The sequence below is a fragment of the Netta rufina genome (assembly GCF_964035555.1).
Source record: "Netta rufina genome assembly, chromosome: 1".
Lineage (NCBI taxonomy): Eukaryota > Metazoa > Chordata > Aves > Anseriformes > Anatidae > Netta > Netta rufina.
Window position 1 is genome coordinate 187,508,442 of NC_140123.1, and position 15,286 is coordinate 187,523,727.

At 33.9% G+C, this 15,286-nt stretch overlaps 1 protein-coding gene across 4 annotated transcripts in view; it reads left to right on the plus strand.

Moving 5' to 3' along the window:
- BRD1 (bromodomain containing 1) overlaps positions 1–15,286 on the plus strand; it is a 60,531-nt gene that overhangs the window by 13,848 nt on the left and 31,397 nt on the right. For all 4 annotated transcript variants that reach the window (XR_014619041.1, XM_084299661.1, XM_084299662.1 and 1 more), the window contains exons 3-7: positions 4,929–5,085; positions 11,565–11,696; positions 12,901–13,029; positions 13,841–14,153; positions 14,924–15,184. Coding sequence is in view for 3 of the 4 variants with exons in the window: in XM_084299661.1 (XP_084155787.1) it covers positions 4,929–5,085; positions 11,565–11,696; positions 12,901–13,029; positions 13,841–14,153; positions 14,924–15,184 (992 nt within the window). In the remaining variant the exon portion in view is untranslated. The remainder of the gene's footprint in view (positions 1–4,928; positions 5,086–11,564; positions 11,697–12,900; positions 13,030–13,840; positions 14,154–14,923; positions 15,185–15,286) is intronic.

Consider the following 15,286-nt stretch of genomic DNA (forward strand, 5'->3'; position numbering starts at 1 on the left):
TATCTATTGCTGGCTTTCCAATGCTGAACTGCCACATAGTCACAAAAGGTAATGTTTTTACTCTTCCATGTAACCAGTTGCTGTAGTTGCCACAGAGACAGCTACGCTGAAACTGGTAGAGGGAGGCAGCCACCCGTAGGAAGGAGGAAGTTCTGAGATTGCTAATATCACAACAGCAGATCTCTTGTGTTGAGGGAAAATATTCTATGCACTTAGCTAAAAAATGAAGAAATACAGGACTAGTGTTACTTCTCACATCTTAGTTCAGATGTCTTTGACCATTAAGAGTACTGCTGTTGGCAGGGGAGATATCAAGCCTCTCCGTGTGAGGACAGGGGTAGAGTAGGGCAGCTGATATACAACAGCTTGGGTAAGGAATTTTTGTTTATTAACTTTAATCTTAAATTTGAGTCTGTCTTACCTTTTCAAAACAAAACAGTTTCCTCTCCTTATCCTTCTGTTGCTTTTGTAAATGCCTTGTATTTTTAATGCCATAATTTATTCTCAACTAGAGTATAGTTTCAGGCTTGGAACTGCAGATGGTGTTTGAAAGCTTCAGTTGAAAAGCAAACTGTCTCTCTTTTAAGATAAGCATGGGATTCTAAGATATTTCCATATCATGTTTGTAGCGCATGTCAGTGTTTTACAGTAGGAGACAAGTGGGGCTGGGGGAGGGAAGTAGTGTTCGCTTTCTTGGTTGCCTGTGGCACAAATATATAATAGTTCTGAAAATGTTCTTGTAACTGCATAGCACTGGGATGTATTCCCCCAGGAAAAAAAAAGTCAATGGGGAGTATGCCTGGTGGTGCCAAACATCAAAAGGCTGCAGTGGTCAGACAGGGTTCCTTGAGAAAATGGTTGGGTCGGGATGCTACAACAGGCATCAGTATCATTGGGTTTTTGAACTCGAAACCTAATGCTTCTGTTATGGGACCAGTTACATATTGAGAGTACCAAATATCATGGGAGAACAACTATGGTTTAAGAAATTTTGAAAAATCTAAAATATGTTCTTTTTTTTCTGACTGTTAACTTTAAATGGTTTCTCTTTAGCCTTATGAGAAATACATAAATCTTATTTATAGGTTATCTGTGATGCTCCAATATTATTTATTTTAAATAAGTGAAAAGTTGAGGGGTAAAAGCAATGTGCTGTGAGCCATGCTGAGCTGCTCTTCAGGCCTGAGAACATCAATTCTTGCTACACTGAATTACAGCTTGAAAACTTGTTTAGCTTAATTGTGTTGATTAAGTATTTAGAAAGGAAATTGTTTAACACAACGTCATCCATTTCAGAAGACTTCTTGGGAATTTTGTCTTAACTAATTCTCCATTCCCTAAGGAACGTGGGCAGCAAGGACAGTTCTCATCTCTCGTGCTTGCTTTCTGTAGCCACTATAGTTGTGACTTTTCATTTTCTGATATGTCTGAAGTCAGTTATAGAGGAAGCAATAATGCTGGTAGTGCCTTTCAAGTGTGTGATCCTATGTTCCCTTCTTTGTGGGCTGTCTGGAACAGTAGTCTTAGCTTCTTTGGCAGTCTCAACAAATATATACATACATACATACATATATATATATATATATATATATTAAAAAAAGAGGGAGATAAAGTAGTTCATTGTGATGAGGCTTAGCTATTATTTCTGAAGATAAAGCACTATGGGTTAAATTAATACACCTGTGTTTACAGTGCACTTTAAATCTGACTTATATTCTCTTAGCACAATAAACACAGTAAACACTTGCTTTTACAAAATAAAAACACTAGAGATAATTATTCTTTCATGATGTTATAGTTGGCAAAAGCTCTAGGGTGGATGGGTACCTTGTACCTTGGCAGTAATTTCTGTCACTGGTGTATTTTGTGTCATTCTGGGAGGTGATCTAAATTCTTCTGTAAGTTCTGCTTCTTCCTGGGGGAGCTGACAGCATAGTACAGCAGTTAGTCCTGTCTTATGCAAGTCAGATCCTGGATTGCAAAACTATGAACTCTTCAAACAGCTCTCTTATCTGACTTATATATATATTAACTCTTCAATAATTTCTTTAATATTACATCTCTTTATTGGAGGGAGGAAGAGGGGGAGGTGAAGCATGCAGCAAGCTCCCTAAGGACATCAAAGGATTTCAAATTTTGTTTGAAAAATTAGTTTCAGTGTTTCAGACCTTAGTTCTAGCTCAGGTAGCAGAAAGCACCGTGTTCAAGACTGATACGTATGTGTGTTTAATTTCATGTGTATGTTCAAGTTCACCGCAGCTGAATTTATCTTTGAGTCCGAGTAAGACTTTCCCATGATGGTAGTTAGCTCTGTCAAGGGCAAGACCTTCAAAATCAGTACCTGGGCTGAGCTACTTCTAGGGTTTTATGGCAATAGGTGAATCCTGTCTTATTTCTCCCACATGATTGTATCATCTGTCAAAATGTGAAGCATTTCAGACAGTGAAAGTCTTCCTGGGAGTATCTGACTAAAAAAAAAGTTGATCAACAAACTGTACTATAGGGTTTTCAGGGGCTAATGGCAGATGTAATGTCTTTAGTCATTGAGATCATCTGCTCTGTAGATGTGTGTGATGTGAAGAGCCTCTGACCTCTGCATTCTGAGAAACGAAAAGGTGATTCACGTTATCTTGTTACTGCCGAAGCCTGGTGTCTAAATGAAATATGAACAGCCAGGCTTTGGTTTTATTTGGAGGGTAGGGAGAGAACAGTAGGTTCCTACAACTTGTTAGGTTGTTTCTACACTGTGAACTACCTTCTGCTTGTTTTTATTTTGAAAGCTGGAAAATATCTTCTGCAAACATCTCTCCTAAAGCTTTTTCTAGCACACTGCTATCATAATTATCTAAGAATAGAATGGTTTGTTATGTGAATGGCAGATGTACTTAAAGCTCTAATTAAAGATGTTTGCGTAGTCTTGCCACATCTGATGGGCGTGAAGCCAGTGCACCTTTCTTCATGTGGAGTTATGATTCTCAGATCTCTCCAAATAGGTATATATTTGATTGCTTTTTTGACTCACTTCAGTAGGTTTTGCTATTTTCAAGACAGAGATGACAGTAATCTTTTTTGATTAAATTATATAATTAACTGTGATTGTATACAACTAACTTGTATATGAAGTTTAATATAGTTATATTAATGCCTGTTTTGCCTGTGAAAGGCTTTTAAGAGTAAGTTAGTGAAAGACTTTCTAACTTACCTGTAAGTTAAGCTAGAAATTATCAAGAATGCTGAAGGAGAAAGTGGGACTGTATTTTCAAGACCTGTGTTTGCTATGCCTGTACCCTATGATGATTGAAAGCTCTGTAGCTACATGTAGCATAATCTTGAGTAGACCTATTGCATCTTACCTTTTATGTAGCCAAGAAAAAACAACCAGGGATAAATGGCCTCTGGGTAGACTCGCATGCATGTTTGTTTGAAGAATACTGTTCAAGCTTCCAAAGCATTCTTAAAAATAATTTTACTAAAGGACTACTCATAACTTTATATTTTATGTATTTGACTACTTCTATCATTTAGCTGAGAAACTGCTTTATTCATAATACTAAAAGGGAAAAAGCTACAAAAAACCAATATGTAAGTGTTCAGAATTTTTATTTAAATGCTTCATGGTACTGTTTGGTACATGGTATGGATGCCTCTTGACTTTTTTTTTGCCTATTTTGTTATTAAATTTAATTGGACAGTCTTTGACAGATCTAGTGCTATGCATTGTAGAGTTTTCCTACAGGTATACTGCCTGGAGAACAAACAGATTTTTGTTCATTCATATTATCCTTTCTGTAACTCTGTCTTGCATCCAGCTCTGGGAAATTCTTTCCTCTCTCTGACTCACCCAACTGAATGAACAACCCTTCTGACAGTGCAGGTGGTTGGTGTATTGAGACACCTGGTGTTAATTTTGCAAGGGCTGCCATCAGCCACAAATCCCTGCAATATCAAAGAAAGACAAAAACTTCTACAACCATCAAGGTTTTGTACTTTTGCACTGTGAATTCAAAATGTTGTAGGCACAGCGTTGAAGATCTGTTTCAAAGGAACTTATATTTGTAAATGTTGAGCTGTTTATGTCATGTTTTGCGAGACTCCTGTTGTTTTAACAGGCAAGTTTGTCATTATTTTAAAAAATAGCGCTTGAGGTAGTTGTGCATGTTAGATTCTAGGAAAGTGCAATGTGAACAATATTTGTGTGTTAAACAGAGTTTGGAGAAAATGCTGTTTATTTAATCAAGATACTTTGCTTGACTTTTTATCATCCCCTGTTGCAGCTTTTCTGTGTGGATGTTTTCATATGCATCGTGTAAAAATCATAAGTGTTTAGCTGTTTAACGTTTCTTTTTCTTCCCTTTATTTGCCAAAAGATTCATATCAGTAGATCAATAATACAAGTTCTATTGACAAGTACAGAGACTATTCACATGTTTTTATGTTCAAATTTTGTAGATGTATTGTCTTTGAAACAAATTATTCATTCTGTGTGAAGATAATATTAAACATGCAACAAATGATACAAAAACTTCAGTAGGGTTTTAAAGCTTTCTGTTTTGTTTTCAGAAGGAAATTTATTCTAAAATGTACATTAAGTTTTATTATCAGCCTTAATCTGGAATTGTTCTTGAGAAAACTAATGATCATGAAAAAAATTGATGTCCTTAAGGATCAGTTAGCATTAAAGTACCTTAACATATCTGTTAAATACATCTGCTTGATGCTGTATTTCTGATTGTAATATACTGTTGAGAGATAACTGTGCTGAAAGTGATGTAATTGAAAGAAAAATGTGGTGATACATTACACTGCTGTTGGTACAGTATGCATTCATATATATATATATATATATACACCTGATGTTAAATTTCCTTAAACAAATATGTTTTATGCTTTGCTGGAAAAAATACAATATCAGTTTTTCCATATTTTAGATTAAATAAGATTATGAATCAGGTGGCCATTCAGCGGAAGAAGCAGTTTGTTGAACGAGTGCACAGTTACTGGTTGCTTAAAAGGCTGTCTAGGAATGGTGTTCCTCTGTTGAGAAGGCTGCAGTCCAGTTTACAGTCACAAAGAAACACACAACAGGTAGGTGACATAATTTTTTACTTAGAAAAAGAAATCAGAAAGTCTTATTTTAAAGAGTAAAAGAATTAATCAGGAAACATAGCACCAAGTAAAAACTTTCTCTTTTTCAGCATTGAGTAAAAGCTTTACCTTACTTTTAATGTACAGTTTCAAATTCAAGTCACGTTTAACTCTTTTTATTTAACTCTTTTTACTTGTGAAATCTGAAAAAATATTCGCACAGGGTAATCTTTTATTTGCCTAAATGTTTCACAAAATATTCAACAAAACTATCTAGTATTATTGATTTAGATTTGTGTTTTTTTAGAAATCATTCATCAATGTGCCATGAGTTAGTCCATCCATTAACAGATGGAAAACAGATTTCTTCTTTGACATGCATAACTAAAAAAAAACCAACAAAATAAACAAAAAACATGAACTTTTACAGAGTAAAAGGTTAAACATCATATGAGTTCTGTGTTCAAGTTAGAACCTTATTGTCCACATTGTTTGGTAATAATAAAAGAAAGAACAAGATGTGGATGAAGTTCAAAGGCCTGATGATGCAACTTTTAGTTTTACTTTTGACACAATTCAGTGGAGTTATAGGCAGGCATAAATTCATGCTTATATTTTATTCTAGTTAAATTCAACCTATCTTTAAACAACTTTGATTTATTTAAGCTGTATGCATTTACCAGTTAAAATTTGTAAAAAAAAAAAAAAAAAAAAAAAAAAAAAACAAAAAAAAAAAACACAGAAAAACAATCAATGCAGATTTGTATCACAATCATAAAGCAGTTCTATTCTGCTTCTCATTTTTGTAATATGAACAACTTTAGCAACATTAGAGGTTTAAGCAGGTCTTCTGTTGTTTGGTTTCAAGGCACTGAGTAACTTTGAAAGTAACTAAAACTTTTTTTTTTGTATTCCATACCTGGATCCATGTAATAGTCCTTGAAGCGCTGTGAAACATGGTGTGAAAATTCTTCCTGCATTCCAGTTACCTTTTAAAATGAACTGATAATATCAGTTCTGAGTTCTCTCCATTCTTCAGGTGTTTGATTTCCAGTGGAATTGTTACTGTAAAGTAACCTCGAGATCTTCAGAATGTGTTCTATAACTTTAAAAACTTTGTATATTACTATCATTTATTTGAATTAAATTGAAAATTTTCCCCCTTTGTAGCTTAACTATTAATTTCATTTGTATTACGCTGCTATTTGTTGATCAATCGTGAATTGGTATAGTCACAAAAATAATACTCGGCATTCCTTCCTACCTTACTGATCTGTCCTTTTTGTGTGCATTTATTTTATTATTTTTATGTTTTTGTACATAAAACTACTAATCATCAGTTTAGAGAATATCTGAGTTTGGAAGGGACTTCTGGAGGCCACACCCTTCTCAAGCAGGGCCACCCAGAGTAGGCTGCCCAGGACCACATCCGTGTGGCTTCCAAAGATTTCCAAGGAGGGAGATCCACAGCCTCCCTGGGCAGCCTGTGCCAGCGCTCCATCACCCACACAACACAGAAGTGCTTCCTGATGTTCAGATGGAGCCTGCTGTGTGCTCATTGCCACTTGTCCTGGCACCACTGAAAAGAGCTTGGCTCCACTCTCTTTGCACCATCCCTTCAGATATGTGTATATATTGATAAGGTCCCCCCAGCATTCTTTTCTCCAGGCTGAAAAGTCCCAGCTCGCTCAGCCTTTCCTCACAGGAGAGATGCCCTTATTCCTTTCATGTGGAATTAAACAAGTGGCCAATTTACGTTCAAAGTTATCTTTTGTATGTTTCGATATTGTTCCCTTTTTATACTGTTTATTCTTTTGATTAATCCTTTAATTCTGTAATAGAAGCTTTTATTCTACAAAGTAGTGTCTGACAGTTAACCTGATAATAGCTCAGATTAATTATTCAGATAGTGGGCATCAAAGCAACATCAACAAAATATTAAGTGAACTTGAGTCCTTAAAATAAATAAAAACAAGCAAAAAAGTCCAGGACTCGTGTGGAAGTACAGACTTAAACTATAGTTATGGTGTCTGAAAAACATTTATTTACTAGTTGGTAATTGAGAAGTGCTTCTGCTATTGAGATGGTGTGGTCTGTTCCATCAGAACTGCAACATTTGTAAAGATTTAAATAATGACTACCACAACAAAAGGATTATGATCAAACATTAAATATTACAAATGTAGACCTTGGATTGGAGCTGATTAAAATGCCTTTACATGTTTGCACTCCTGTATAAACACTACTTCATTTCTTTTTCTAATTACAGAATTAGAAAAATGCTATTTTAAACTAAGTAAATAATGAAAATATTTTCTAAGTAATTGGAAACTGTTGCTTTTGTAAAAATTGGAGAACTTGCTAAGCTTTATTCTTAAAAATTACAATTGAATTGGACTTCATCTTTTGAAAATAAAATGCAACTTTCAAGCAAAGTTGAGTTTTAAATTGACCTGTTTGATGATAAACATGTAGGTAGTGCTGCTCAGTGAGTAGCAAGTGCCCTGTGTGTGACACTGTCTTCTCTGTAACATCATCTAGAGGTATTTATAATACCTTTTAGAGTAGTCATAACTACAAAGAATTAGATGTGTTAGTCATCTTCATTACTCAAGTGTAGGCCAAACCATAATGAAGCCTTTAATTAACAGCCATAGCTGTATATAAAAATATATATATATATATATATATATTAAAAACAGCTATGGCTGTTTATTAAACTCCTCAGAAATTTGAGATGCAAATTACTTTTGCCAGTCAAGTGGGGCAAGTGAGCGTGATTTTGTTAATTTCGGTCTGGATGAGAAAGATGTTTTTACCTGATTTTAGGTTCGAGGTCCAAATGTCAAAAACTCTGGTTTTCAGTCAGTCACAGGAACATAAGTGCCAGTGTAATACAGATTCAGAAGAGGTGGTTCTGTTTTTTTGTTGTTGTTTGGTTTTAATTTAAATTGAACAGAAATGTGAAGATCAGGATTCTGAATTAAAACCCAAAACTGATTTCAAGATGTCAAGTGTTTGTGATCCCTACTCAATGTTTGTTTCGTAGAACAGATTTGGCAGAAGTGTTCCTATGATTTAAAAATTACTTCTTAATGACTGTGTTAGAGGTTAGTTATGTTGGGCTTTTGAAGGTGATATCTATCAACAAATGGTTCTAAACAAAAAAGATTTTATGTAGCACTTCACCAGCTGAAGGAGCAAGGAACCCTCTGAAAGAATGGTTTGTGCTGTCACTTCTTTCTCCACCTACATAATCAGGAAAGATATTGGAAATAATAAACTTAGAGCCCCATTATTTTCATGCAGTTAGAAACTTTTTGAATAAAAATAAAACATGAAATTAAAGTGGAATAGCTGTTGCTGCTATAGAGAGGTTGTTTGAAAACTGCTATTTGGAAAAAGAATGGAAAAGTTGAAAGTGCTGCTGGTTAAGGTTATACGTGCAGTGAAGATTTCAGTAAGAACACTAATTGCAGTCACAAAATGGTTTTGGCTGGCATATGAATAGCAGCAGGCAATCTTAATAAAGCTAACTCTATCAATCAAGATCCAGTGTTATAGCAGTAATTCTATTCCTGTTTGGCTCTTGTTAAATTGCAGTCCCTGTAAGGAGTGAGGCTGTCCCCATATATTCACATCCAGGATAAGGAGTGATTTGCTGGTACAGTGACACTTGGTACGATGTGCTTTATGGTCAGAGATGGAGCTGAAGATGAGTTCTCAATTGGTGTATGTTCTGTGTGTAGACTTAGAAGTGTTTTCACGCAATATTAATAAATATCAGTTTTAGCTTTCCTGGATAATGCATCTTTTGGTGTTTGGTAAGAACTATGTTCACTGTAAAGCATCAGTTTTGTTCTAAATTTGTCTTAAGTTGTCAGCAAGAAGTTTTTTTCTGGCTTTGTTATGGAAATAAAGGTTTGGAGGGAAGAACTCTTTATCAGGAAGTTAATAGAAAATGTGCTTGTCAGCAGGGTTTTGAGAAATTAAAATTTTGAAAGGGTCTTGTTTTATCCAAGTTTTCAGTAGATAGATACAGGAAGCCAGTGCATCAACAGTTCTTTTCAACTTGCCTGTATCTTTTAATTTAATTAAGGCATATGTTATCTAATAAAGTATAAAAAGAGTTGGTATCAGCTAGTATAACTGCCAACATCACTTTGCACATAAGTGATGCAAAACTGTAAGTTTGCCATTAATCCCTAGTCCCAAGTGACTTTCAAGGAGGGAACATAGTGTATGTATGCCCAAGAAAAAAGCAGACAAGGTGCTGTAGATGCTTTGGGTCACATTGGCACATTTAAACCTACCTGGTTATCTTAGAGAATGAAATATTATATTTATCTCATAGACATATCTGTAGCAGGTGAAACAAGTGGTTTAGTTTTTTAAAAATCTTATAAATACATATTTTTAAGTGCAGCTGCACCTTTAGATTTAGCCAAATGAACTATACCAGACCTGTTCCAACAAAGTTACTTTTCTTCTTGCTCTATTTAGGTTTCCTGACACCTTAGAACTACTATGGTTTTGTTGTCTTAGCTTTCAGCAGAATCAGTTCCCCAATCTGAACTATGCAATTACATTAGGCAAAAGAACAGACTATTGAATGAGTGCAAGCAAAAGGGTAGGACTGCCACTTTTGACAAGGGCCAGAGCTGAATTTTGACTCTCAAAAACAGTAATACCATGGGGAAAAAAAGTATAAATATGTCAGTCAACAGGTTGTTTCTCCACATGTGGGATCTGGACTTGGAGATGGAGGGGTGTACAAGAACAGCAATTAATGTCAGTGCAGATTTTCTATTTCAGTGAGTCTCTGGAAATTCTATGGAATTAAAAATGCGCGTACTAATATTTGTACTGCTATCAAAGTTTACTCAGAAATATTCTGACCTTCAGCAGTTACTAGGTGTCTAACTCGAGACATAGCTTCTTTAAAGAAATGAAAACCAAAATAACTGTCAGTGGTAAAAGACCTTAGGAAAGGGAAGTAGAAAGTTCTAGTTACAGTTTTCAGTCTTTTTTGTGTTATTTTGAAAAGGGGAACAAATTGCTGTTACCAGATTGCTGTACCAGGATACAGAGCTAGTTAACAACTACGGATTTTTCTTATTAAGAAGTTTTATTTGAATAAAACTATCTTCATAGTTTCCATGGGTATTAATCTTTACTTTTCCAAGGCATTTAAAGCACTAAAATATTCTGTAGATTACTCAGCACTCACAGATCTATTAGATATTTTTAAACAGCCTTTTTTTTTTTTTTTTTCTTTTTTTCAATTTTAGTACCTTTTGGCTGAAAAATTGCACAAGCTTTATTTAAAGGACTTATAATTACCTTCTATTAGGGATGTTTTCTCTATGAGTGTCACAGTTTGTAATGTGTGGTTACTGTTCACCTGCTTAGCCTGTTTTCCTTAATCCTCTTTTACTTTCTTATAACTTACGAAATTTATTTATGATTTGCTTATCTGTTTTAGTTAAAAAAAAAAAAAAAAAAAAAAAAAAAAAAAAAAAAAACTACCAAATGTATATTGCATTATGCTAGTTCCAGGCCAGCATACAAAACTGTGGGTCTTTTCATGAGATTCTTTATTAAAGTATTCTCATAAAATGTAATAATCCTCCAAAGCATGTTTCTTCTGTGCACTTGGTACTAGTAGCAGGACTTCTACTCTTTACCACAGTTCTGAGTTTATAAATCTCTTTTGAATACTGTAGGTAGTATTATTTCAATATCTTTATTTTTCTTATGAAAAATAGTAAAAACAAAGAGGAAAGGCTGTATTCTGTGTGTACAGATCCAACTAAGTACTATTTAAACAATTCTTCCTAAAAGTGCATTGTCATCCAGGTTGTATGACTGGATATCTTTTTTTTTTTTTTTTTTTTTTTTTTTTCAGTACCATTTGAAGTTAGTATTTTATTTGACAATCTGCTTTTCATTTCCTGTTCTCACTAGTCAGAATGATCTTGATGCTTTTACAAGCGTTTCCTGATTCTTCTGAGGGTGGGGGAGGTGGACTGTTGAGCACAGTAAGAGTTCATTTCTACCAGGCTTGTGTGATGTTTCTGAAGAAGCTGGTGATCCTTAGAATAAAATACAATACAATAGTTTAGTGGGGAGGGATCTACAAGGGTTATCAAGTGACTGACCACTTCAGGGCTAGTTTTCCTGGTTTGGATTTTGGTGTGAAAATACCAAGTTTTTGCTGGGTTGCTATTTGTTATATTGCTTTTTCTGATGTAAATAACCTTCATTATAGGCCTTTTCAGCTTTACAATTTTTGCTTTCAGCTAGATAGTTGAAAAAATTAAGAATTGTAGTATGAAGTTTATTACTGAGTATGTATATGTATATAAAAAAAAAAAGTTTATTCTTTCCAGTGAATACTTCTATATAATTGCATAAAACTAGCTTATAGAAAGAGATTAGTGTTTTCACTTCCTGAAAATTATTGATTCTTTTCTTAGAGAGAAGATGATGAAGAAATGCAAGCCTTAAAAGAAAAATTGAAGTACTGGCAAAGGCTGCGCCATGATCTTGAAAGGGCACGTTTATTAATTGAACTTATACGTAAGCGTGAAAAGTTAAAAAGAGAGCAGGTAAATGTTCCTTTTAATTTTACTTTTTAATTTGGTGAAACTCTTCTGAAGGAAAAATAATTTAAGTATTCTCACACAGTTTTTGTAGTGCAAAGTCTGTGCTGTTTGTGCATGCACTCTCACACAAGCTGTTTAAAATATGTAAAGTTACTTAACGAGTCATTGTAAAGTTAATTGGTTTCTGAAGAAATGTATAAAATTTGATTATCACATTTTCCCAATAGGTCCCTTTATTGAGGAACACTTTTATTTGTTTGTCATAAAACACAAAAACCAAAAAGCTGCATCTAAATCATACAGCATTATAGGGTTAAGATAGCTAGGACAAGAGATGGGAGGAAGCAGTACTGCAGGAAGAGAATGTTTTATATGAAACTGTGAAAGCAACAAGTTTGCCTTTAGGACTCTTCAATTATTCTTGTAAAACGTGCTTTGTCTGTTTATGTGTATGCACCCACACCATAGATGTGTCATAAATAATTTATTTTTGCCTTAACAAAACTGTTTCAGTGTTGATAACTCTTGAAATGTCCTGAAAATAAACTGTAGAGGAGTTTTAATATTGTGAAAAAATAACGACAATTCTGAAGGGTGACCAAGTATTTGAAGATGTAGATTCTGGTTGTTTAAATGATGTTTGGAATCTGTATAGGACATAGTCTTTAAAATTACATTTGTTTGGGGTTTATATAGCCTGTAAATGTTCTTCAGGTTCTCTTTTTGCATCTTGAAGATGTCATTACAAATGAAGATTAACTTTAAATAAATTGCATTTAAATTCTTGTTATTTTTGTTGGAAAAATATGAATCTCTTATGTAATAACTTCTATAGAAAAGAATTACTATTAATAGAAAAGAATTACTATTAAAAATGAAGCAAAATTCAGTTATTACAGATTAAAAAAACGGGCTCTGAGAGGATGAGAAGCTAGAGTTGAAATTGAGTGTACAACAAAGGGATGAGTGATTTTTTTTTTTATAAAGCTATCAGCTGAAAACATGTGTTAGACCCATGTCAACTGATGATACTGAAAGTAGCATTAAGATCTAGAAGTGTTATTTTTGAAAACTCTCTATTTCAGCTGAAGTTGAAGTAGTGTTTTTTAATGTTTTTCATATCTAAAGTACTATTGCTGCAAGACAACTTACATTAAAATAGTATCTTAATAAAAAGTAATTCATTACGTAATTATTACTTCTTTAGGTCAAGATTGAGCAAGTTGCTATGGAACTTCAGCTTACTCCGTTTACTGTACTTCTGCGATCAGTTCTGGATCAGCTGCAGGAAAAGGATTCTGCACGTATATTTGCTCAGCCAGTGAACCTTAAGGAGGTATGTTTTAAGCTTATTTTTTTCCAGGGTTTTCCTTATGTGTGACCAAGTCATACTTAAACATAAGTAGAAGCAATTCATGGCATCACAGAATGCAGTGTTGCAACCGAATAGTATTACTTTCTAATCTGTATTCTGGTAACTTCGGTTATGCTGCTATGAAAATCTGTTCATATACCAAAATAATTTTTAGCAAATACATGTGCCAAATAAGATGACAACATACTGATCTTCTGTTATAAGATTCTTTGATAAAGAAAATTTGAAGGGCGTCTTAAAAATTGAAATATGGATAGTATGTTATTATTTGGAGGTAAAATTGTTTTTCATTTACCAGGAAAATAGGCGATATATACATGTGTGTATGTATGCATACGTGCATATCCATGTATACATGTATAGAAATATATATGTAAAGTGGTTTTTTACATATATGTGTGTATGCAGTATGCATGTATTGTACGTGTGCAATAATCAAAATATATTTATAATACATAATCTAAATGTATTTATACACAAATACACACATTTTTAGAACTATGTGTTTCTTTCATATATGTTATAAGTAGTTTCAGCATCTGTTAGTAGACTTACGCTACAAAGTCTTGTGACATGTACTGTTCTACTGGTGTATAAATGTTTACAATATCAAGATATGTAACTCTCTGCTACATTTTGCAGTTTTTGATCTGAGGTGTTAATATGTTAAAACACGCAGATCAGTTAGTAGCTGATATTATCTTATCCATAATATGAAAATTTTATCATAGTTTTACCCTTTTTTGTTGTTGTTTTAAATATTTATTCAAAGGTTCCAGACTATTTGGATCACATAAAACATCCTATGGATTTCTCTACCATGCGAAAACGGTTAGATGCTCAAGGCTATAAAAACCTCAGTGAGTTTGAAGAAGACTTCAATCTTATCATAGATAACTGTATGAAATACAATGCAAAAGATACAATATTCTATAGAGCTGCAGTGCGGTTAAGAGATCAAGGAGGCGTAGTTCTCAGGCAAGCTAGACGAGATGCCGAAGGAATTGGTTATAATAATGAAACTGGAATGCACTTACCTGAACGGCCTAAACTTGAGTCACCACAGCCTTTCTCTTGGGAAGATGGTAAGATGTTTTTGGATTGTTTTTGAACATTTTTGTCTTGTCGCATTTTTGGTGTATGTAAACTCCATACAAATGCTTAAAACTGTAGCTGTTCAGTCTACTGACTAGAATTTGTTTTCTCCACTAAAGACAGTGTTTGAAAGTTTCAGTTGATTCTCTTTTACTCGATCTGCCATTAGAAAGCACTGTCAAAATCAGAATCTGGAAAACAATGTTAAAGCCTAATTTAAAGAGATACATGAAAAAAGGTTTTAAGTTCAGCATCATCTTCCATATGTTGTATCTGGTCATATATAGTGGAAAATGACTACCAGCATGCATAAACTTCAGTATATTTTTAAATAATCCATTGAATTAAAAAAAATCAAGCACACTTGTAATACTGGGAAATAAACAGCTTCCTTTAGAAATGCACATCAGTTCTCTGAGTTGTTGACAGTGAAAGAAAATAACACTAGTTTTATAACTAATCTCTCCCTGCTCTTTGACAAGAAGGAAATTACCTGATAGGGTGGGAAAGGTTAATTGTATTCCTTCTGACCTTGCTCAACTGCTTAGATTTCTTGAACAAAATTCAGATTAAGAAGAATTTTAGTAACATTATACAATTGGAATTCATGCCAGCATTTCTTTACTGGTAATGGAAAGCGACTGAGACTAATCTAAGTAGCTTCTTGATAAGTTTTCAATTTCAGCACGTGATTATTTTTTTTTCTGTTAGTATGTGGGAAACACTAACACATTTTCAATTATACATATTTTGACTTCAGTGGATAGATTACTGAATCCTGCGAACAGAGTGCATATGTCCTTGGAAGAACAGCTGAGAGAGTTGCTAGAAAAACTTGATCTTACCTGTGCAATGAAATCCAGTGGATCAAGGAGCAAAAGAGCAAAGCTTTTAAAGAAAGAAATCAGCAGTATTCGCAACAAATTAAGTCAGCAACACAACCAAGTTCCTCAAATAGAATCAGGTATTGGAAGTTTTGAAGAAGAAAGTGCAGCACTAGAACAGGATGGAGAAGAAGAAGGTAAGAATTATATCTTGTTTAAATTAGTACTACTGTGGACTTCTTCAATCAGCTGCTCTAATCACGTGAATTAAAGTGTAATAAATGAATATAATGTTTCAT